At 26.8% G+C, this 26016-nt stretch overlaps 1 protein-coding gene across 1 annotated transcript in view; it reads right to left on the reverse strand.

Annotated features, from left to right (window-relative positions):
* Positions 1-1296: 1296 nt before the first annotated feature.
* Positions 1297-26016, reverse strand: part of LOC100203757 (probable acyl-CoA dehydrogenase 6) — a 32528-nt gene continuing 7808 nt past the window's right edge. The window contains exons 2-5 of the mRNA XM_065818259.1: positions 21329-21538; positions 20701-21015; positions 15176-15337; positions 1297-1746 (exon numbers count right to left, since the gene is read on the reverse strand). Of these exons, the coding sequence (XP_065674331.1) occupies positions 1505-1746; positions 15176-15337; positions 20701-21015; positions 21329-21538 (929 nt within the window). The 3' untranslated portion in view covers positions 1297-1504. The remainder of the gene's footprint in view (positions 1747-15175; positions 15338-20700; positions 21016-21328; positions 21539-26016) is intronic.

Raw genomic sequence — 26016 nt, forward strand, 5'->3', positions numbered from 1 at the left:
ACAACTTTGAAAGACTCTATTAAACTATTTTGCATTTTATATAAACTTCTTTGAAACATTTTGCTTTTTTCTCTCATTTTTAAAATGCAAAATAGTTATATAATATATATAAAGATATATATATATAAAGATGGGAAGGACGTGAAGAAGACAGGTTTGTCTTATCACCGAATCCCTTGTTTATTCTAGACATTTATATAAATTTTATATAAATGTCTAGAAAAAACAATTCGGTGATAAGGCAAACCTGTCTTCTTCTCGTCCTTGCCATCTTTATATATATATTAAAGAACTTTATATATATTATGAACCAGAACTCCGAACACTGCGCCATGCTACGATTTTCACCTGAAGCTGTACCTTTTTTTTTTTTTTTTTAGGTGCCCCAAGAAGTCCTTACGGTATTGTCACAGAACACCGCGGAAGTGCATATAACCAGGAAGTTCACGCCTCCTTCCTTACCGTGACGCGAAAGTTTGTCCAGAGCTCGTTTCGAACTTCGATCTCCTGCTTATAAAGCAAGCGCTCTAACCACTGCGCCACGGTCGCACTAAACTACCTCTAGATAGCGAACTGTTGAAAGATCTTGTTATTGATATTAAAACTGATGTTTTAGATAAAATAAATAGAATTTAAAAAAATTTGCTATCTGTCGTTGGTATCACAGTCCGAAATCTATCGTGCATTGGTTGTGGGAGCAAAGACGATGAAAATAGTCCAGTTAATAAATTATACAATAAAAAAATTTGAAAAATGTTTATCATCTAAGTTTTTCAGGTTAATTAGAAGAAATGATAGGAAAATATCCGACACCCAGAGGCATTTTACATGCCTCAGAAAAAAATTTGACTTATATATTGCTTGTGCTCTTCATAGCAATAGTGATATGAACACTCCGAAAAAAAAAAAAATTATGGTTAATTGGAAAAGCCACAGTGCAAGACAATCATTTACAAAGCAATGCCAAATTCTGGTAAAGATGGCTGTATAGCTCGTTTTTGAAGTTTAAAAAACAACAACAATTACTTACAGATTAGGTTTAGCATTAGTAAAACAAAAGAATTGAAATATCAAGGACGTAGTATTTAAAAAAAAGTTATGCATAAATATTTATTATTTATGCCACAGTTTTCTTATTTTTAGTGTAAATTGTAACAATTCAGCAACATTAATATTGCATAGCAACTCAAAAAAAATCTGAAATAATAGATATTTGCATCCTTCAATTATTCCTCTGAAGTTCTAAATAAACGGTAATATTTCGATTAGTTAAAAAATTAAAAACAATACACATAATGATGGATCTTTGAGAATGGAAAATTTAATCGAAACAATAATATTAACTATACAAAAAAAAAAAAAAAAAAATTGTCAATTTGGTGCATTAACACAATGATACATCAATGATGATATTAAAAGTTATTAAAGAATTTTTCGGTTATAGTACAAAATAGAAGACAGTTTATCTCTTATAAAATGTTTCCGTATATAAAATGTTCTTCTTTTATCGCGAGCTAGGTAGCGTATCCATATATTTACAAATTATTGACAACATCACTTCATCTGCTCCACCACCTATGGATACTAGTCGTGAGTCTCTAAACGCTCTGCTTATTTCACCTTCCATATAACCCATGCCGCCCCAATATTGCAAACAAGCATCCGTAACTTCCCTTAGCAATCTGCCAGCTTTTAACTTGCACATACTTGCGAGGTAAGTGACATCCTTACCTTTTACATAAAGGTCTAAAAGTTAAAAATTTATACATATATATATAAAAGTGAAAAAATATATATATGTATTTGGAGAAAAAAAGCAACAAAAAAAACACAACAAAAATCAAAAAAAGAGAAAAAAATTTAATTACTATAATATAGAAATTAAAATCAAAAATTCAAAAATAAATTTTTAAAAATAGAAATAAAAAATAAAATTACATTTTTAAGATTACATAATTAGCATCATTATGACCAATAAGATGAAATATCTTGATATAGAGATTTATAATGACCAATAAGATAAAATATCTTGATATAGAGACTTATTGATACTAACAATTAACTCTTTATCAGTTACTATTATTTGCCAGAAGTTCAGTTTTTTTAAATAAAAGCAGGGTTGTTATCTGTCAAATATGTCTGAGACATATTTTCTGCCGACATAAAATATGTCCCACATATTTTCTATCGACATATTTTGACATATTTTTATGTCTGAATTATTTTCTGCTGACATAAAATATGTCAGACATAATTTCTATTGACATATTTTGATATAATTTTATGTCTGAATTATTTTCTGCTGACATAAAATATGTTAGACATATTTTCTATCGACATATTTTGACATAATTTTATGTCTGAATTATTTTCTGCTGACATAAAATATGTCAGACATATTTTCTATCGACATATTTTGACATAATTTTATATCTGAATTATTTGCTGTTTGATATTCTTGAAGAAAAAATCAATCTAACAAATTTATTGCGCATTTCAACTTAATTTACAGAGTTAAGAGAAAATAGTTTAACAAATTTGTTGCTTTTTTGCAATCAATTATGCTTCATAAAACTTTTACTTTAAACCCTATAAGCAAACATCAGTTGTTTCATAAAGGTCTTTTTCTGCCCTTTTTAGCGATGTATCATTTGATAGTATTGACTAATATTGGCATTTATTGACTTATTTATTGATTACGATTTATTTATTGATTATGACTAATATTGACATTGATAGTATTGACTAATATTGACATTTGATAGTATTGACTAATATTGACTAGTTTTGAGGCATCATTTGATAGTATTTGATAGTATTGATTAGTATTGATTAGTATTGGCGCTTTCCCTTATTAGAATGAAAAAACCATCTCAAGCTGAGTTTTTATTACTGAAAGTGGTTTTTATTAGTATGACAAAACTTAAAACTATTTCTTTGATTAAAATAATAATAAAAAAAAAACTTTTTCAGTTATTTTTAATTACAAGTTGACCCTGAAAAAGATCTCATTATGAAAAATTGAATTCAAAAGATTCTATGAAAAAAACGGTTCTCAGAATTTCAAAAAATTCGTGCCAAATTAAATTCATTTAAGCTGAAGAATTTGAAATACTTCACAAAAGTTATATTTAACTCATTAAATTCATATTAAGAAGACTAACCGGTAATAATTTTTAACTAATTACCAATAATATACTTTTAGTTATAATAGTTATGATTTATTTAACAAAAATATTTGACAATTGCATTATAACAGCATACTTAACTGCCATAAACTTGCATAAAATGTTTTGAGTGAAATATATATTGGAGTAATTATTTTTTTCGTTTTCCTTACGATTTAAAGTCAAAAATGGAGAATAATTTAATGAATTAATCAACTATTAGTTAAAAATAACTAAAAATGTTTTTTTTTTAAATATTATTTTAATCAAGAGAATAATTTTAAGTTTAGTCATATTAATAAAAACCTTTTTCAGTAATAAAAACTCAGCTTGAGATGGTTTTTACATTCTAATAAGGTAAATCGCCAATACTAATCCATACTAATCAATACTATCAAATATTATCAAATAATGCTTGAATACTAGTCGATACTCTCAAATGAGACATCGTTAAAAATACATTGTCAATAGTATTGACAAAGTATTTTTAGCGATGTATCATTTGATAGTATTGACTCAATACTATCAAATGATACATCGCTAAAAAGGGCAGAAAAAGACCTTTACGAAACAAAAGATATTTGCTTATAGGATTTAAAATAAAAGTTTTATGAAGAATAACACAGGTCAACAAAAACAAAATTTTTTTCTGGTGCCAAGAAAACAATTTTTTTTTTATGTTGGATTTCTTATTTTGATTTCAAATTTGCAACTTATTTTTTACCATCACGTCAAGTTGTAAAGATATTTGGGTTCAAATCTTTATAATTTGGGGAAAAGTCCCTAACATTGTCGAAAAAAAAGTTTTTCAAAAGTATGTCAACCTGAGTCTTAAAAGAAGCGTATTTTCATAGAGATTTTAAAGATGTTATTCGTTTGTAATAAAAATAAGTATTTTTTGTATTATTGCTGAAAAACATTTTGTTGACATTTTTTTAAGAGTTTTTTTCAAATAATTTTTTTGCCAAAAAATTTTATAGAGAAATTTTTATGTTTTCTAAAATCTCTATACTATCTTCTAAAATACGCTTTTTTTGAGACCCCAGTTGACATACTTTTGAACAACTTTTTTTTTGACAATATTAGGAACTTTACCCCAAATATTTATGATCTGAACCCAAATATCTTTACAACTTGACGTGATGGTAAAAAATGAGTTGCATATTTGAAATCAAAATGTGAAATGCAATCCAAAAAACTAATTGTTTGCTCGGCACCAGAAAAAAAAATTTTTTTGTTCCCCTTCAATTACAATTGATTGAAAAAAAGCAACAAATTTGTTAAACTATTTTTACTTAACTCTGTAAATTAAGTTGAAATGCGCAATAAATTTGTTAGATTGATTTTTTCTTCAAGAATATCAAACAGCAAATAATTCAGATATAAAATTATGTCAAAATATGTCCATAGAAAATATATTTTACATATTTTATGTCAGCAGAAAATAATTCAGACATAAAATTATGTCAAAATATGCCGACAGAAAATATGTCTGACATATTTTATGTCAGCAGAAAATAATTCAGACATAAAATTATGTCAAAAAATGTCGATAGAAAATATGTCTGACATATTTTATGTCAGCAGAAAATAATTCAGACATAAAATTATGTCAAAATATGTCAATCGAAAATATGTGGGACATATTTTATGTCGGCAGAAAATATGTCTGAAAATATGTTGACAGATCTGCCAGACATATTATGCCGTAACAACTCTGAATAAAAGTTTTTAAATACGCATTTATACGTTAAAATTTAAAATACTTTTATACGTTTATTTAAATATATATATAAAAATATATATATACTTACAAATAGTTTTAAATTATACTTATACATTTTCGATACGTTTTTTATTCATCAACTCGAATTTACCACAGCTGTTATGTCAATGCCTGTTGGTATAAAAAGAACTTTACAGGCAGCCCTTCAACCATCCAATAGGTTACCTTAGCTTATTTCAGCCGCTAAGTTCAATGACCTACAGATATTAAAGAGTTTTTGCCGACAGGAGGCACAATATTTCTATAGCACTCTTCCACATCATGGAAAATCAACCATCAACAACGATGAGATTGCATCGAAGTGATTTTTTTGAAAAAATACTTACAAAATTATTGTAAAACATCTTTGTTCAAAAAAAAAAAAAAATTTCACTTTAAAAAACTAAAATTTAAAAAAAGAGAAAAAGTTAAGACGCCATACTTTTACCAAATTATTTTCAAAGAACAGTAAGCTAGTCTAAGTCCTTTGAAACCATATTTTAAAAATATTTCTAATACTGTGAGTTAACTCTGGGTTGAAAAAAGTAGTACTGAAAAACTGTTTACATTCATTGTTAGCTTTATACCTGGGAACACTAAAAATGTCCAAAATTGTAACATTCCATTCAAATGAAAAAAAGATATTGTACAAAAAAGAAAAATTTCATTTCTTGTAAATTAAGCATAATTTGCGTAATTTAAAACATTAGGTATCGCTTATAATTAATACTTAATTTAACGCTGTTGCTGCTGTTAATACTTCTTGGCCTTTTAATATTTCTCTTTATATTTTTGACCACGCGATGATGTATTCTTAAATCTTTATAATTTGTTAATATCTGTTTAATCAGTAATAAGATTGAAAACTTTGCTTCATAAGCTTAATTAGTAATATGATCAAAACTTTTCAATTTGATGACTTCTGCAGTAAAGGATAAACCTTATGTTATTTTTAAACGAGTATAGTAACTTTGAAAGTCAGGTAATTTATTTAATTCATGCATTTTAATACTAACACAATTCAAGTCCTTCATCAATCGTATTTAAAGTATATTGATCTGTTATTTTTTATTTTTAAAAATTAGAAGACGATAATGACTCTAGAAAACGATGCTCTTTTCAAAAGGTCAAACTCTTGATAAATTTAGTGTTTATCTCCTAAACCCTTGCATCTCACACGGCCAACTCTATATTGTATGTTAAAGAACAAGATCGTTTAAATACCTTATTTTAAAGAAATTAAAAAAAAATCTGTTTGCTTTTATAATTAAAAAAAACCAGGTCGTTTGATCGTTAGTTGTTAAATACTTATTACGAGGAATGTCATTAAACAAATATTTCAAAAACAAGGTTGTATTTGTAAAGTTTCTAATGTATATATTTTTCTTAATTTATATATTTATTTATATTTGTGTGTTATTTATTATGTGTTTATATGTGTTAAGGTTATATGGGTTTATATTTTGTAAGTGTTTAAATATATTTTATATATGAAGTGTTTCTATGTTTGTGATGTGTTATAATGTTATGTGTTTATAGTTTGTAAGTGGTTATTATGTTGTTTGTATGGTTTCAAATTGTTGTGACTTGGCTTAGTTTACAGCAAGATTTTTGACCTTGCTAGCCAAGCGGTATACTTTGCTATAATGTGACTTGGCTTTATTGAGAGCAAGAATGTTGTCTGTGCCAGTAAAGTGGTGTACTGTCACAATAAAATACATAAATTAAATCTGTTTGTAGTTAGTGTAATCATAAAATGGGTTGAAAAAATATTGAATAAATGCGTTCAAATACTTATATTCTGTTGCATTTTAAGAAAATTTTGTTGAAAAGATATTTACTCTGTTCTTTTTTAACAATTTTTGCTTTTGATGATAAATAAATTTTGTTAAAAAAACGGGCTTCCTATTTATTAATAGCTCCTCCCCATATAAAAATTTATAAGTTTTTATTTCCTTCATTAAATATGTTTAATTTAAATTTATTGTTTTTTTTATTAAGGTAAATATACAAAGTGTGATAAAATTAAATTTTTAGGATTTTTTGTATAAAGAAAGTTTTCTCCAAATAATATTTTAAAGTTTATATATATATATATATATATATATATATATATATATATATATATACATACATACATACACAAATTTTAATTTTTCTGCGTTGTATTATTGACCTTTTTTCTTTAGAATCAAATATATAAAAAAAATTAAAATAGTTCAAGAAGTTTCAATATTCCCAAGTTTCTTCACTTGAAGCAAATGATTGTTTATAGAGGTTTTCTATTATTTTTTTTGTATTTATTTATTGTACTTATTTATATTTTGTACTTGTTTTGTACATGTTTTGTACTTATTTATTGTAAATCTTGCATTAAGTACATTTCAAAGTAATGAAAGGGATTTTTTGATGGAGGATTACATTTTATTGTTCAATGCCTAAAAAATAAATAAGCATACAAGAAAAAAACAACTTTTATTATTGAAAATAACTTTTATTATTTTAGGAATCGTTTTTACACACTCCTTTGATGCTTAATTATGTTAATTATGATAATTTAAGAAGTGAAATTATTAGACTTCATTAAAATGAAAGAAACCCTGTTAGGTGAGCTGAGACAAATCGTCGTCAAAATGAAAGAGATGAACCTAGGCTGACATGAATTGTAATTAAAATGAAAGAAACTCATGGCAAGAACTCAATATGTAAAATATGCATCACATAGCAAATTTAGTTGTTATTTTATTTCTTTCGTTTTACTTTGGTGCTCTACCAACTATCATGTTTACTTTGTTTACTATTAAAATATGGTTTTAACTTAGTAAACTTTAGTTATTTAAAATTTGCTAAGTTGATCATTAGCTTATAGTTTGAAAAGAAATTAGTTGTTGCAATTAAGGTAAAAAATAATTTCATTTTTTGATCAAATTGCAAAATTTGTTTGTACTGATAGCTATTGTGTTTTTGTTATTTTGTTTTTGACTATTTTCAACAATGCTCTAGAAACAGAATTTGACTATTTTCAACAATGCTCTAGAAAAAGCATCAGTGACAGGTAAATTGGTTTGTAGTTTTTTTTCATTTTAGACATATCTTAGAATGCTTTTTCAGCTTATTGCATATCAAATAGAGGGCTCATATCTCATAAGGCACATAAGGTGTGGGCTTAAATTAAGGGCAAAAGCTCTGCCCCCCCCCCCTTTTTTTTTAAATATACAGTGTTTATCCTGTAGAAAGTAAAGTATGAGGAGAGTGGTGACAAGAGTGGTGAGGAAAAAAATACGCTACATCTATAATTAGTATTTTTGTAGTTGGTTAATCCACCAATTGGTAATTGATAATGTAAATTTAGTTAAATTTTTTTTGTAAATATATACTTTTCTTTATACATTTTGTTTTGTTACTATGTATAAATAAATTGATTTCCACTTAATACATGTGATGTATTTTTTCCTTTTTTAATTCAATTAATTTTTTTAGATTAATCAGATGACGTATTAGTTTAATATAGACGTATGGTTAAAAACGATTAAAAATTGTTATGTTTTGTTAATTTGATAATATTTGTGTAAATAAAAATATCTTTAATTTTACAAAGCCATTAGGGATTTTTTTGAAACCACAACCCGTCATGATTCGTATTTTATCTGTGTGAATGAAAGTCTATGCTAATATCTAATGTAAACTTCAAATTATATAAATTATTAAAAATTATATTAAATGTTACAGATGTACTTTTACTTGATAATTTTATTGCAGCAATATTTGCTTAATTTTGATTTATATGAATTTTTATAAAGCATTTATATTCCATTGTATAAAGTTTTATAAAATAAGCCTTTAAAGTTTTGTTTTTTTTTAGTTTTATTTAGATGCCCCAAGAAGTCCTTACGATCTTATCACAGAGCACTACGGATGAGCATTTAATTGGAAGCTCACGCCTCCTTCCTAACTAATGTCATAAAACTTGCCCAGGGGTGGGGTGTGTGAACCACGGATCCTTTGTTTCTGAGGCAAGTGCGCTACCACTGCACCACGGTTGCTCATTAAACACTGTTAAAAGACAAATTTATAGCATGCCAAAGTGGTTGAAGTGCTTCGCGTGGGTTTAAATCCTTTCGTTTTCACACTTAATTTTTTTTTTTTTTAATCTTTTCCAATTTTCTTGAACTCAAAGTAGAACAATTTTAAGAGTCAATAGATATTATATGCATATCATATATAAAGATATTGTATACTATAACAAACGAAAGAGAGAGAATTATTTAAAAAGTTTTTTAAAATTTCTAAAAACATGAAAACACCGTTAGAAATTTGTTATGCATATGTCATGGTAGAGTTTAAGGTTTTAATATGCTTAGTAATAGATTAAATGTACGCAGTAAAGAGAAAACTTTCTTTTTTAAAGAAAAAAGATTTTACAAGGAAACTTAAATTTTCTTTAAAATTAACAGGGCAAGAATCCTAATAACAGGGATTAACTTTTTCCAGATTTTTCAGGAGTATCGGATTTAGTTTTGGAAAATATATATTTCGGATATTTTACCCAAACAATTTTCCGGATTTTTAAAAAATAACCTGGATGATCTATGGAATAAGCTACTGATGGCCTGAAAAAAATTAATAGAAACTTATCAAAGAAAAAAAAAAAGGTCTGCCCCCCATTTTTATATATATATTAGGGTGGCTCTTAAAATAACATTTTTGAAAAAAACCTGTTCCTACCCCTTTACTTTGTTCTATATAATATTAAAACACTAGGTTTAAAATTTTTTTGAACAAAAAATTATTTTAGGGGTAGCTCAAGACCCTTAAAAATTTGACTGATCCCTAAAATTTTGAAAATAAAAGTTCTTCTAAGTATGTCAACCTGGTACTCAAAAGAAGCGAAATTATATAAAAACTTCCAAAACAGTAATCACTTTACAAAAAAAGCATGTTTAAAAAAACTATTTTTTTTAAACTTGAAAATAATGACTTTTTTTATTTTCAGCTTAAAAACAATAGTTTTTAATGCATTTAATCAAGAAAAAAGTTATTTTTTTGTAAATTGATTAATATTTTTAAAGTTTTTATATAATTTCGCTTCTTTTAAGTACCAGGTTGACATACTTTAGAAGAACTTTTATTTTCAAAATTTTAGGGACCAGTCAAATTTTTAAGGGTCTTGAGTTACCCCTAAAATAATTTTTTGTTCAAAAAAATTTTAAACCTAGTGTTTTAGTATTATATAGAACAAAGTAAAGGGGTAGGAACAGGTTTTTTCAAAAATGTTGTTTTAAGAGCCATCCTAATATATATATATATATATATATATATATATATATATATATATATATATATATATATATATATATATATATATATATATATATATATATATATATATATATATATATATATATATATATATATGAAGACCTCAGTGGAAAAACCGGCGTTGTCACATTTAAAAAGTATTGAGAAAGTATTTATTGATCATTAATAAAAGTCTTTATTTAAAGCAAATGAAACTGAGCAATTTAAAAAAATTTATATTATAATTATTTTATTTAAAATTTATTCAAAACAAAACATTTTTTTAATTTTTCATACAAAAATTTTTTTTTCTTTGCTTTAAATAAAGACATTTATTAATAATCAACAAATACTTTCTCAATACTTTTTTCCACTGAGGTCTTCATATATATATATATATATATATATAAAAGTTTACAGAAGTTGTAAAGTATTGAAAGTTAATCATAAACTCAAAACAAAGATTTTTATATTTTGCTCTTTTTTAAAAATCATTGAAATAAAGCGAAATTATTAAAATGGTAGGTGTGGAATAGACTTACCATGAACAGTAATATATTAATATTCAGTAATAATTTTACGGGTCATGGTAAGTCTGTTATTCCACTTATTTAAGTCATCTCATATTTTTTGGAACTTTTTATACCAATGGTATTTAATTAACACATTTCAAGTGGGTATTCTAAATATTATTTAGACTGGTATTGATATCCAATTTGTTGATAAATAGCAATTCGCGCAACATCTACTGAAACGTTAAAAGTTTTTAAAAGTTAAACTTAATAGAAAATTTATTTTATAGCTTTAAAAAGTAAACAATAAGTATAGTTATTATATATTTAATTATTTTTCTACCTCTTACTAAAATATATTGAAGTAAGGAATAAGTATATAAAAGGTCAGTGTGGAATAGATTAAGACCCGTATTTTACGGGTCATAACAGCTATTTTATAATATTACTTTATTACATTATTATTATTATTAATTATATATTTATTAATGTTCATAACTCATATTCATATTACATTATTTTATTAAAAAAGTTATGTCTTTTATAATTAGTTCATTTGAAATTTTCTTATAAGATAATTATTAACAAGATATTTCAAAAATAATGTGAACTCCAACGAAAAACTTAGCACCTATTCACCTGCTTAAGTAAAATATAAAACTATTATTGGAGTTATTGTGAAGCAAAAGTATGCAGAATATGCTACAGAAATCAGCAACCTTACTATATCACATTTACCTTCACTTTTAATTCATATTTTTTTCAAATAATCGTTAGTGATTCATAAAAAATAACTTGTATTAAATTTAATTCTGTGTGGGGTAAAGTGTTTGCTGATGGTGGAGGCAGCATTTTTAGTGGGTCAGTAGTGACATTTAAATTAGAGCTATATCGGATATAAATTTTACATAACCAGCAGATACTGACTATATTTAATATGCATATATATACACACACACAAATATACATACATACATACATATATACATATATATATATATATATATATATATATATATATATATATATATATATATATATATATATATATATATATATATATATATATATATATATATACATCGGCTTGATATTGGATATATTGACATATACACAATACCAATATTTTCCACAAAAATTACATTAATGCAAACATAAAACTTCGGAAAAGATCTTAGAATGTTGTTTTTTTTGCATATAAATTTCAGTAGCAATGGACATTTATAGCCCCTCCTGCTTCCTGAAATATAGATCATGGGTCACAAAGTGCAATTAAAGTAAGGGGGGGGGGGGAGGGAGGTAGGCAAATTTAATATTTGTTAATAATATTTATCATACATAGATTGATTTTTGTTTATTTAGTAAAAGTAGGTGAAAGTGTTTGTATCTATATAACAAATTTTTTCTCAGCAAAAAAGTCCACATTATTTTGCAAAAACCTCCTTTGCTCCATTGCTGCGGCCCATGCAGATATCTAATATATATTTCATTTAAATTTCACACAAACTAGATTTTTATAAATAGTACTAAGCAGGGATGCGGAGTCCCAAAAAAGACTCCGGATTTGAAAGTCACAAAAAGATTACTTTATCATAGTTTTTGGTATCCAGGAACTCTAAAAATATAAATAAGTTTATGGACTACCGATAGGAAAAAAATTAAGACTTTTAGGTTAGAGGAACAATCATTTTTTGAGCCCGGAGTCCTTAGGTATAATGGCGGCAAGGACTCCGGGCTTAAAAATAATAAGTTTCAAGTCATTAAATCTGATGAATTTTTTTATTATAGCAGATAATAAGTCAACAAACATGTTTAGAGCTTCTGGACACTACAGACTTGAAAAAGGTAGAGATATAAAGCCGGAGTCCTTTTGGGACTCCGCATCCCTGGTGCTAAGAACATCAAACATTTTATTTTATATATCTGCTATTGTTTTTTGCTCAGAAGTTAATTACAAAACTAACAATAACATTAAAAAATATAAACACATATAAATGCTTTGGTATCAAATGTGTGCGTATAATAGCTACGTATATAATAGTGAATGTGTTTTTTATTTCAGACAAAATACTTGAGCGAAAAGAAGTTAATAAGTTAGCACAAGCATGGCTTTGATGAAGTGCACAAGAGAGTTTGCATTAGAAAGAAAAAAAAATAAACATATTAGATTGTGATTATTGCATTACTACAACAGTGTCCCTCAAAATGTGTCAGTGCAGTTATACCAGTTTTCACTGATTATTAAAACAAGTTCTGAATCCTTTTTGTGGTTAAGACTTCTGCAAGCGCTTGTTTTTACTTTATAAATACGCCAGATCTTTATATTATAAGTAATATAAAGCAATATTCAGGATATTAGGCCTGATAGCAAAATATTTTGAAGCTAGATCAAGGTTTTATTGCCTAATTAAAAGAATATTATCCATGACTAAAGAGAAATCAGTAAATAAAACCTTACTAATTAGAATTGTTTTAAGCTTAGATAAAAGTTACTTATGATGAAAAAAAAAATGTAAAAAAATGAAAAAATGAAAAATATAAAAAAAATTATTTTATTAGAGATATGATGTACACCATCTGGTGATTTAAAGCTGCTTAACGCCATATTACGCAGAGAAAGGTACACTTTAAATCACCAGTGAGCAAACTGGAGAGTTTTTTCAATTAAATCTTTTAGACCTTTCAAAGCAAATGTTACACACAGACTATATCATGATTTATACAAGTAAAAACTTGAGAACTGTTTTGTCATACAATAATGAAAGTATTCAACAGTACAATGACAAATTATTTAAATACATGAAACAATGTGCAGTTATTATAATATTAATAATTATAATAACATTGTTGTTATAGCTATATTATAACTATTAATGATATTATTAATAACAAATTCTGTAAATATACTGTAAAGAAAGGTTTTCTTTTTTCTTTTTTTTGTAAAATGCTTTATTTTATTTATAAAAACTATTGTTGTCCCATTTTTTCTCTGAAATGAAAAATTATTTGTTTTCATTTTTTATTCAGTCCGACAACATCTGCAAATAGGATACTAATAATATTAATGATGATAACATTCAATTAGTTAAAATTTTAAAGGTATTTTTGATTACAAAATTGTGTAGAAAAAGGAATAGCATATGATAATTTTATTTTTTTAGAAAAAATAGTAGGAGAGACCAGAGCTAGTTAGTAAAGGAGGTAAGTTGACAAATTGCATTTAACTCTAAAGCCTTCGATCAGAAAATGACAGGAATCAAATGGAACCTTCCTAATTGACCATTTCTTTGATTGTAGTATTGTAAACAACTTGCAAATTTCTATATGAGTTATTGCAATTTGCGTGTATTTTGGAAAAAAATGTAACTTTAGGAACAAGGCTTTGTTTTTACTTAACAAAATATCAGTTTTTATAATTTACTTATTTCTGCCAGTTTTTTGTCAATAGTTGCAGTATTTCAGCATTTATATTTTAAAAAAGGCTGGGGATAGTTGGCAAATATTTCACAGGGCTAGTTGGCTCATATTAATCACTATTAAAAAATAAAAAATTCTTTTAAATTTAATTTTCTTTTTTTTTATTTCTAAAAAAAAAATTTTTTGATGGAGAGTTTTTTACCTAGAAACAAAGTGGACTACTGTTTTGGTTAATTATACCAACTATTATTTGTTACCAGCCCAAAGAAATTGCTTCAGAAAAAAAAGTGAACTACATACTGGTAAAAGAGCAAAAACAGAGGCAATTATCACTGGCCTCCACTATATATTTGATAGTCATTGATAGGCCATAAATGAAACTAACTTTATAAAATTTGAATCAAAGAAAATTAGAGCAAAATAATATTGTTAACTGTTTTGATAAATGATAATGAACTAGTTGTTAACCATTTTTCTTCTCCAGAATTTCAATTTAAAGCAAGAGGCAACAATTCATATCTTTAAAATAATAAACATATAAGGTGATTTAAAATTATTAAAAAGTATGAAAATGATTTAGGTATTTCAAAACCTATAAGTAATGGATCATATATTGTAAGTGGTTGCCATTAAAACAATTGGCTTAAGTACTTAGGCTTCTGGATAACCTTGTTTATTCTTGTTTCAGTGTAAATCTAAGGCCAGCACTTGAAAAAAACATTAGGTTACTTAAGAATCATTATTCAACTTTAGTAGATTACTAAATGAAGTCAGACATTATATTTCAACATGCAGGTCCTTCCTGCAAAGATTAGGATATTAGGCTTCTTTACTACTCATTTCAAAAGGAATGTAAAAAAGTTTATTTATTTATTTTTTATTATTTTTTAACATTTATTATTACTTAGTTATTATTAGCAAAGTTAATTAAAATTATGCAACATATTTGAAAAAAATAGAAATATCCTAACTTATAAAAAAAAAAAAGTAAATATATTTCAAACAAAAATTATAACCTGTTGCACGGTATATTGTTGATCGCAACATTTCCACCTCAGTTTGTAATTCCGCTAATTTAAAATGAATTACTTGATTACTAAGTAATGTTTTACCAAACGCTTTCCTCTGGTGACAATAGTTTGCTGTCTGTCTTATACATCGATCACATATAGCCAGGGCTAAAGAGCATAAGCTGTAAAATGGGTAAACTATTAACAAATGTATGCTAAAATTTTTTTTTACATATATCATTATTATTATAAATTGTGTGTGTGTGTGCGTGTGTGTGTGTGTGAGTGTGTGTGTGTGTGTGTGTGTGTGTGTGTGTGTGTGTGTGTGTGTGTGTATATATATATATACACACACACATATGTATACATAGAGAGAAAGAGAGAGAAAGTATGGCTCGTAATTTTTTTACAGCGAAAAAAAACTAATGTTAAATGAAAAGTCCAGTTATAAACTCTAAAGAGAAAATGAAATGCGAAGTAAAAGATTTTTAACTGGGTGTTAAAGTAATGGTAATGTAGTCATATCAATAAGAGATAGATTTATGGGGAAACTTCATCAATTCAAAATCAAAAAATCAAATTCAAAATCAAAATAAATAAAAAAGTACAAACGAAAGCTTCCAAATAAAAGGCATTGATCATATTGAAACAAACACAAAAAAGGTACAAATGTGCACAATAGCAAATCAAAAATAACAAATAAAAAAATAAAAAACAAATCAGAAAGTTAAAAAATCAAGAAAAGGATTTTTTCTTACTAAAGAGTTCTTCAGATTAAACTTAATATAATTATCACATAAGAAAATACTATAATATAATATAAATATAAATCAAATATAAGTATAAATCAATTTAATAATAAATTAAATATAATTATCACATAAGAAAATACTAAATATAAATCAAATATAAGTATAAATCAATTTAAAAATAAATTTTATTAATGCTTATAACAAAATTAAGCCAGCAAAATTGTAAAAAAAAAATTGAAAATTGAACAAAATTGAACAAAATTGAACAAAATTGAAAAAACTTAAAATTCCTAAATGAACTAAACAATAATGGTTTGCATAGTCTTTATACAATATTTCAAGGTATTAGGCCAGGTGAATATTTCAAGGTAGTAGGCCAGGTGAATAAAAAAAAAAATCACTTTTACTCAACTTAAAACTTTATACAATATTTCAAGGTAGTAGGCCAGGTGAATAAAAAAAAAAAAATCACTTTTACTCAACTTAAAAAATTTGAGCAAATTGCTCAAATTTTCATTCACATAAAACTTAGGAATTACTCAGTGTTTTTAGAGAAAGTTGCTTAGCTTTACGTAAATAAAAATTTGAGCAAATTTACTCAATTTTTATTCATGTAAAGCTGAGCAATTACTATAAAAATGCTGAGTGAAAACAATTGCTTTTTTTTATTCACCCTACTTTTGTTATAAAGTATGTTGAGCATCCTTATTGAAGGTCCTTATTGAGCGATTAAGAAATGATCTTAATTTCACATTAAAATTTACATTTGAAGAAACCAAAACCCTTTTAAATGTATAATTTATTCACCGATTTTTTCATATAAAAACTACATTTATGAACTTAAGGATTCTGGATCTATTTGCTTAAGACTTATGATGGGAGTTGATAAGTGTTTTTTTGCAGTTTCATGAAAGTAATTCTATTGCACTATAGATACAAAAAAGTTAAAAAAAAATTTTTTTTTCACCTTCGCTTCCAACAAGGCTGCAAGCAACCACTATTAGAGTTGAAAGTTACTGGAAGAGAAAAGATGAAATTTATAAAGCAAGATAACGATTAACAGACACCTAAAAAGATTGCAAATTATATGAATCAGGAAAGCAAGATGAAGAAAGCGAATTCCAAAGAACTGATGTTCGAGGAAAAAAACTAGACAAATAAGAGTTTTTGGAGCACTTAGTAACATTCACAGAAAAAGGATGAGACTTAATTGGATAACAAGTAACACAAGAATGAATTTTAGTAGATGACACAAGAGATGCTAGCTCTTTAGAGCAGTGCCCATTATAGTATTTGTAAAAAAGAGAAAGAAAAGCAACATTACAACAATGTGACAATGCTTAGAGGTTAGCTGCAAGAGTAGGTCTAACTATGAACAACTTTAAAATGCGTTTTTGCACCTTGCCTAAAAGAGAAAGCATCAATCAAGCTGAGAAAAATTGGGTTTATCTGAATTAAAGTTCACCAGCAACTGTGACCCCCATGCTGTAGCAGAAGTGAGATCCTTTTCAAGCTCAAATGCTCCCTCCAAACAATCAGAGTGTTGGTTTCTTATCAAGACAAGAATAAATGGTATTATCATCATCAAACAATGCCACCTTAGATAGCAGATGCTGCTTTCCAGCATGCCGGAAAACAAGACTCCGATAAGCACTTGTTAAATAGTTTTGAGAGTATAGACAACAGCTCCGGAGAACACTTCTGCAAGACTATAACAGGTATGTTGTCTACACCACAAGCTATAGAAGAGTCTACGCAGGAAATCACTTTAAATAAAGAAGATGAAGTGATACAAATGTCAAGCAATCGATCAACCTGTTTGTCAGCTATATCAGGTAGAACGCTACTAGTGGAATCAAGAGATGATATTGATGAAAAGTTCTTAGCAAACAATTCAGCTTTGTCTTTAGGTGAGGTAACAAAATCTGAACCATACAACACAGGTGTAATAACAAATTTGCCCTTATTATTGATACTTTTAAAGATTCTCTAGAAGTCACAAGAGCCTAATTTTTGAGAAGCAATAGCAGGCTTTTGCACAAGACAAAACCTTTTTATAATGGTTTCTAGCAATAGTAAACAGATGTCTGTTTTGTGGAGAATTGTTTTGCTGATAGATATGGAAGTAATGGTTTCGATTGAAAATTGCAACAACACAATGTGAAGTAAATCAAGGAAAAGAGCGAGGCTTGACTTGGAATCGCCGAGAGGAAATAAAAAATTCCATGTCAGCCTGAATCCGAGAAGTTATGTAAGAAGCACATTTATTAGCAGGAAGACGAAAGATTTCTACCCAAGGGCCATCACAAAGAAAATCACAGAAAGAGTCTCAGTCAGCTTTATGGTAGTTGTAAGAGGTACGATGATAGGGGGATTCTGATGATGAAGAATGAGATAATAGATGAGAGATCAAACTGTGATCAGAAGCACCTAAGGGTGAATATGGAGAAACTGAGCACTGACTAGGGTCAGAAAAAACATAAAAGTTGAGTAGAGAAGGTAAATGATATGGTTTGTCGGGAAAACGAATTGGAAAAGTGAATATTTGAGTTAGAGATTAAGAAAAGCAAAAATTGTGGACCTTAACGCCTGCAGAGTCACTGACACTAGAGCCAAGCCATTTAGTGTGATGAGCATTAAAGTCACCAACAACAACAATATTGGCTGAGGGATAAAGAGAGAGGGCTTGGTCAATTTGATCAGAAATAATATCAAAAAGAGTGCAGTCTTGTGATGTAGGAGAGCGATATAAAACAAAGAGTAAGGCGTTAGAGTGAAGCGATGTTAAACAAAAGCACATAGTCTATGGATTCAAACCTAGTTTCCCAAGAAATGGGTGAATTCTTACGAATGTAAATGCCCGGGCCAAGGAAGATAACCAACAAAAAGATCACAAGATGAGACAGCCAAACTCAAATTAGTCTCACAAACAGCAAGTAGGTCTGATGAACTTTGCAAGAGATAAGACTCAACAGAAGAAAAGTTACTTCAAAGACCACGAATATTAGTGAATGATAGATTTAGATAACTTGGTGATGACAATGGTTTTTTGTGTTTTATAGTTTTTTGGTACTTTTGTCATTTTTAAATTTGTGAAAGAACTTTACTCAAAGCATAGATAGTACTCAGTACACTATTTAGTAGCCCAAGCAATTGCCTCATTACTATTAATAAACTCTAAGCCCTAAAAAAGGGCTCCAAATGTGGCCTAGACAATTCACAAAGAAAGTACAAACAGGGGCACCATCCATGCACATCATGGCACTGTTAGAACTCCCTTTATCTCCCAATCTTGAATTTGATCTTACTTCTGTAAGAGATTGGAGCTTGCATCCGCTAGTAAATTTTAACTCCAACAAGACTTCTCTGCAAACGATCTCAATACTGTCAAAATTTCTATTTTAATGAATGGCATCCCTCTCACTAAGGCTTCTTCTTTATGTCTTCCTGGATTATTGTTCATAATGACTTTTTATGGAAACCAAATATACAATCAATTGCTAAATTCTGCAAAGGTTACTTTTTTTTATCAAGCTTGACATTTTCTTACTCCTGGTTCCATTCTGTACTTCTACAAATCTCTTATTTGTCCCTGCATGGGATACTGTTGTCATATTTGGGCTGGTTTCTCCTCTAAACAAGGTCCGAATAGGTGTTGTAATTGTAGTTGGACCCGCTCTATTTGCCAAGCTTGAGATTCTCTCCTATAGTCTTAAAGTTGTATCTCTTTTTCTTTTCTACAAATACTATCATGGTCGCTGCTCAAAGGAGTTATTATCTCTAGTTCCATCAACAAAAACTCATTCTTCCTTGACTCGTTATTTAGTAAAGTTTCATTCATTTACTGTATCTGTCCCTGCATGCTTTAAAAACTGTTATCTGTCTTGTTATTTTTCCTGCACTTCAACCCTTTAAAACTCTCTACCGTCTCCATGTTTTTCTGACTAATACAACACGCAACTTTTTCAGTCTTCTGTCAACAATTTCCTTGCTCTATAACTCTATTCTTTTTTTCTAATAACTCCTAACTTAATAGTGGTTGTTTGCAGCCTAGTTAAGAGTGAATCAGAATAAAAATAAATAAAAAAATTCATAATCAAGTAAATTTACTAATTAATAACTATGTGTAATATAAAGTATAATTTCACTTAATTGCTATTTTATTTACTTGATTACAAATTGTTGCTTCTCTTTCTCTTTTCTATAAATACTATAATGGGCACTGCTCTAAAGAGCTGGCGCCTCTTGTGCCATTTAATATATTTAAAGTTAAAATAATCTAAAAATTTATTGTAAGATCTTATTAATTTAAAAGATCTAAAACATTCAGTCATTCAGTATTCTTGACAATAAAGTTAAACAAATAGTTAAGCTTTTTAAAAGTCATAACATATATTTGTCAATCAAATAAATAAAAAAAACAAAAACAATAAAACCACTTTTGCAAAAGGCAGAGTAAGTTGTCTGTTATTCTAAATTTTAAAATGTATGATTTGTATATGAACTTTTGTTTTCTTATTGGCATGGTAAATAATTGCAATTTTTTTTGAAGATTAAAGCAAACTTCAGTTTTAAGAATTAAAGTCTGAAACTAAAAAAATAGTGAAAATCATGCTGATTTACTAAAAAAAAGAAGCCATATAAGATAAATATAATAAAATATAAACACTAAATGAAATACAATATATATATGAATAAAATATAAAAATATGAAATAAATAAAAACAATTACTGAATAAATATACAAACTAATCAATTTTAAAAAACTTTACACCGTACCACTAACAGAACCAACAAGACGTTCATCTTGAAATTGCTTCATTTGATAAACAAATCCGAGCCCTTCTTCACCAATCCGATACTTTTGAGGAACAACAACATCTTCAAAAAATATTTGAACAGTATCAGAGCTATGCATTCCAAGCTTTTTCATTCGTGGCTGCACAACAATGCCCTTGGTCTTCATTGGCACACAAATAAGACTCTTATTCAGGTGTGGGTTTTGACCTTCACTTGTGTTGGCTAACAGACACATCCAATCAGCTTGAGCACCATTTGTTGTCCACATTTTCCCACCATTTATTACATAGTCATCTAAGTTTTATAACAATAGATTCTTAAGACTAATTTGAAAAAAATTAATCAAACAAATTACTAAAAAACATAATAATTTAATTTGTACATATTCCACTATTATATCTCCACTATAAATGAGGAGTAAAAATATGTAGAAATAAAAAAAGTACATTTATATACCAAATTATTAGCATCTGTGGAACATGAAGTATTATTTTTACCACTTTAAACACTTTAGATCTATTTTCTGGTTGAGATGCATAAAGCTATATTAGTTAAAATAATAAAAAAAAATCTATTCTATATTAGTTAAAATAATAAAAAAAAAAACCTCCTCTTTTAACAGCCGTTGTTTTAATAGCAGAAACATCAGAACCAGCTCCAACCTCGCTAACACCAAGACATCCAACAATGTCACCAGCAATATTTGGTGCAAGGAACAATTTTTTAAGTTCATCTGACCCAAAGTTTGTAAGTGCAGGAGTGCACATGTCTGCCTGAACACCAATTGCCATAGGCAGAGCTCCACATGGAATATTACCTATTAATACATTACAATATTATAAAAGCGTTTACTGTTAAATTAAAATACAAAAGAATCTATACTACAAAAAAAACAATCAATAAACATGTTACATAAATCTTATATTTATAAAAATGCATAAATTCTTTCTATTATAAGATAAAATGAGGATACATATTAGGTCTAATTTAAAAAGGAACATGAAATACACTTGGAAACAGAATATGTAAGACCATAAATAATACTTGCTAACCTAGTAACGAAAGTATAATAAAAAAGAGTATAAAATCACCATTATCTCAATAAATTGGGAAGGAGAAACTATTACTTAGTTACTTGATTTTAAATAAAATGTTTTTGTTAAAAGTTGTTTAATTAAAGTTCAGTAAACAGTAAAGTTTGCTTATTGTTAAAAGAATGTATTTATATAATTGTTATACCAACATTTATAATTGAGTTTTTTCCATTGAAGTAAAATACTAATGTCCCAAAAAAGCTTGTTTTTTAAATATAACTTACATCATTTTGTTTAAATTAGTCTTTTTTGTAAAAACAATAAATGGAAAGTTTTATTGTTATAGTGGAAATTTAATGTAATAACAACACCAGCAAAATTAGATCAAGAAATACTAAAATTTTGAACCATTCTTTAATTGACCTTATTCATACTGATGATAAAACATGTTTTATTTTAAAAAGATTTTTTTAATATTTTTAACTGTATAAAACAAAAATAAAAAAACATAGTAAAGTTATTTTAATTTCAAACAAGCTTTCCATATTGATTTAAACAGCTTTTTTTATTGCCAGTATAAACAGTATAATTTTTAACTTACAGCACAAATTTATTAAGTTTTTAATTCAAAACAATTATAATAAAACTTTAAAAGTATTTAAACAAAGCCTTTTCAGCAAAAATTTTAAAGAAATTAAATTTAAATAATTTACTATAAAATTAAAAATATTTAATAAATAAACTTTAACACTTTACAAGATCTAATAATGTTTTAACAACAAAAAAACATTAAATACAAATTTATTTTAAACAAATTCTACTTAATAATTGAAAAAATTTATTCAAAAATGAAATAATAATAAAACAAAATGACTGTTACTCTTGTGAGCTTAATACACGGTAGGGGACGTTTATTAATTTTTTGAAAATTATCCTACCCACCACAAGCTTATTAAGTTCATTCCCCCCCCCCTCCTTTATAGAAAATATGTATATCAGCCACTGGTAAGTATGCACCGACGAATATTGTTTTCATTAAAAAATAGCAAATAGCTAATTGCTATTTGTTAAACTTTAGTACCAAAATACTGAATGAATTTTACTTGTAATATCGTTTAACTTCGTTTAACGAATATATAGCGAGTATAATAATAATAATATTGTTTACTTTGTTAAACTATAGTACTATTCGTTAAGAAAAATGTTTGTTTAACGAATAGTAAAAGCATTTTTTTTTCAAATAGTAATCAATTTTTTTTAATATCAAATGTCTGTCAATTTTACGTAATAAAAAGTACCTTACAAGACGTAACCTTGTAACATGTGATTTTTTAATATTTTATAATTTTTTGTTTTTTTATACATATAAATATCTTCATATATATGAAAATATACTCAAGTGTATGTAAGTATTTATAAGAATATGTAAATAAAAATATATATTTGAAGTACAGTGTAAATAGTAAATAGATATAATAATAGTTAAAAAAAATACTAATCAAGCATTACAAATAACAAGTTATACAAGCATTACAAACAACAAGTTAAAAACACATTAGTGGATTTAACTAGAGAGCCTAAATACTCAGAGAGTGGACATACGTGTGATCGTTTTTGATTGGATGTTTGATTTTGATGGCTTTTGACGCCATGTTTTTGCCAAAAAAAACTAACTGCAAGTGAATTTGCTAATAAATTTTTGTTAAATATTTGTAAAAGTTAATGAAAACTGATGTGAATGTAATAAAAATTTACGAAAAAGAATGTGCTTTAACTACTGATGTTATGTCAATAACTGAAAGTGGTAACTATGATACATATCAAGCTCATACTATGGAATTGTTAGATTACCTTAAAATTATACCATAATGTTAAGGCCATAATTTATGGCCAAGCTAACCATACTTTAGTTTTTATACTTAGAGAAATATCTACGAGATGAAAATAAACTGTAAAATATTATTATAGTGAAAGTTTTGTTTATAAAGGTGCAAATAACCAGTCAATGTGAAGATTTTTTAGCATAAGCTGCACTTAAAGTTATACTTTTTCCAGTTTAAATAAACATCCATGTGATTCAAGTTGTTTTATTGATTTTTTAGCAAATGTACTTTATTTATTGAAGAATACAAGAACATCTCTCTCATGTAACAAACCTTTCATAATTACAGCTGGAGTTCAAAAAATATATATACTTCTATCACTAGTTATAGATTAACATTCCTGCACATGTTGACATTCTAAATATGTTTACTTATAAGTTTAGCATCTTGATGAAAAACATTTTAACAAAACAAAAGTATCAAGAGTATTATATTGTAATGAATTATAATGAAAGTTGTGGATTGAAATTTATTGCAAATAAAAAAAGATGATTCTATATTCACAACTGCTTGATTTAACTGAATTATTGATAAATGGTTTACACTTATGAAATCACAAAACCTTACTATGGCTTTTAGTATAGAAAATCACTAAATTTACAATAAAACAAAAGCTTTTTTCAATGAAATTATAGAGGTACTATTCCATTATATGTATTGAGCCTATGTAGAAAACTAAGGTGGAAACTTATTCCATCTGGTGTTATTTTGTCAACAACCAAATATTCTTCTTGAAAAAAAAAAACTTTTAATATGAAATTGCAATTTACCCAAAACTTCTAAAAAAATATTTATAACTGGTACGTTCACAAAACAAGTAATTCCTACAGCTTTTCAATACAAAAATGACTTGAAACTTATTTGTTTTGCTTAACTCTTAAAAACATTACATTATCAAAGTGCAGTTACGATACCAAATAATGGCCATCGATTTTTATTGTGTTTTCTTGACTTAGTTAATAGTAAGGTCCACTAATCCACACAAAAAAGAGCACATTGTTTTACTCAAAGATTTGGATAAAACGTCAAGTTTAATCTTGAGTAATACTGACCAAACTACTATTTTATAATGTATTTTAATGTAGTTTTTTAAATATATATGAGTTCTAGAGTTGAAGAAAATTAAAGAATTTTCCTAATTTGCTTTAAATCACAATATTTTAAAAAATTGAGTAAATGCTGATTATACAAACAGCATAATGTGGGAAGTTTATTTTCTGCTAATAAAACAAACTTTGCTTTTTTTTTTAAACAGAATTAATATTCAGATCATCTTTTGGCATAACTTTTTACCTAAAAGAATGGTAGTTCTATACTTTCAGAGAAAGTCAATTATGAACAAATTAAAACTGATACAAAAATTAAAAGTTCAGCTTTTATCCTAATTCTCATTAATTTTGATTAAAGCTTGAGAACAGGTTAAAAAAATTCAGACCTGTAATATTTAGCCTTAAGGAATAAAAATGAAGTAAAAATATTATTTTGAACTTGGCAGCAAGATATGATAATACAAGCATTGGCTTTGAAAGAATAGATTTAACTAAACTAATTAATAAAAAAAATTGTAAAACTTTTGTCAGGTCTAAACTTTTGTTAAGTAACTTATAAATTACAAGTAGTTTTTTGACGTTTTTTTTTAAAGAATTTATTTATTTGCCAAATAAATTTTTGTTTAATAAATAATTTTATAAAAAACTGCTAAGAAAAACATAAAATATTCAAATTTTCAAAACAAAATTTCCTTTAAAATATTGGGTTATACAATTGTTTTTACTTAAATTCATTTGTCACACGCTAATTTGACAAAAACATGGCTGCCGTTTTCCGTATGTCCGCTCTCTGAGTATATATATTGTTGTTTATTTCTCTCCTCCGGCGTCTGCCTTGTAGAGATATTAATAATGAACACAATGGCATTAATTACAAGACGGTCCACTGTTCCACTACTAAGTCACATATAAAACACACAAGAGTTAAATACTTAATATAAAAAAATGAAGACCTCACATACACAAAAAAAAAGAAACGAAAATGAAATAAAATCAAAAAAACAAACAAACAAAAAAAACAACAAAAAAACAAACAAGAAAAACATGAAAAGCAAGATTCGAAAATAATCGAAAAAGTTCCAAAAATAATCTGGGCATTTTAGTTTAGAAAAAGATTGTTGTTTATATCAATTTTAATTTTGTTATCTTCGCTCCAGATTTTTTCACATTGTAAAAGAAAAAACTCTTTACTGTTTGATATTTTTGAAATTTCGAATTCTTCATACAAAATCTTTTTGATTTTGTTTTGGAATTCCTCCAACAAACTCACTTTAGCAAACATCGACTTTTGATGGAACGACTTCATTCTATTACAATATAATTTATATA

The sequence above is a fragment of the Hydra vulgaris genome, chromosome 14 (genome assembly GCF_038396675.1).
Source record: "Hydra vulgaris chromosome 14, alternate assembly HydraT2T_AEP".
NCBI lineage: Eukaryota > Metazoa > Cnidaria > Hydrozoa > Anthoathecata > Hydridae > Hydra > Hydra vulgaris.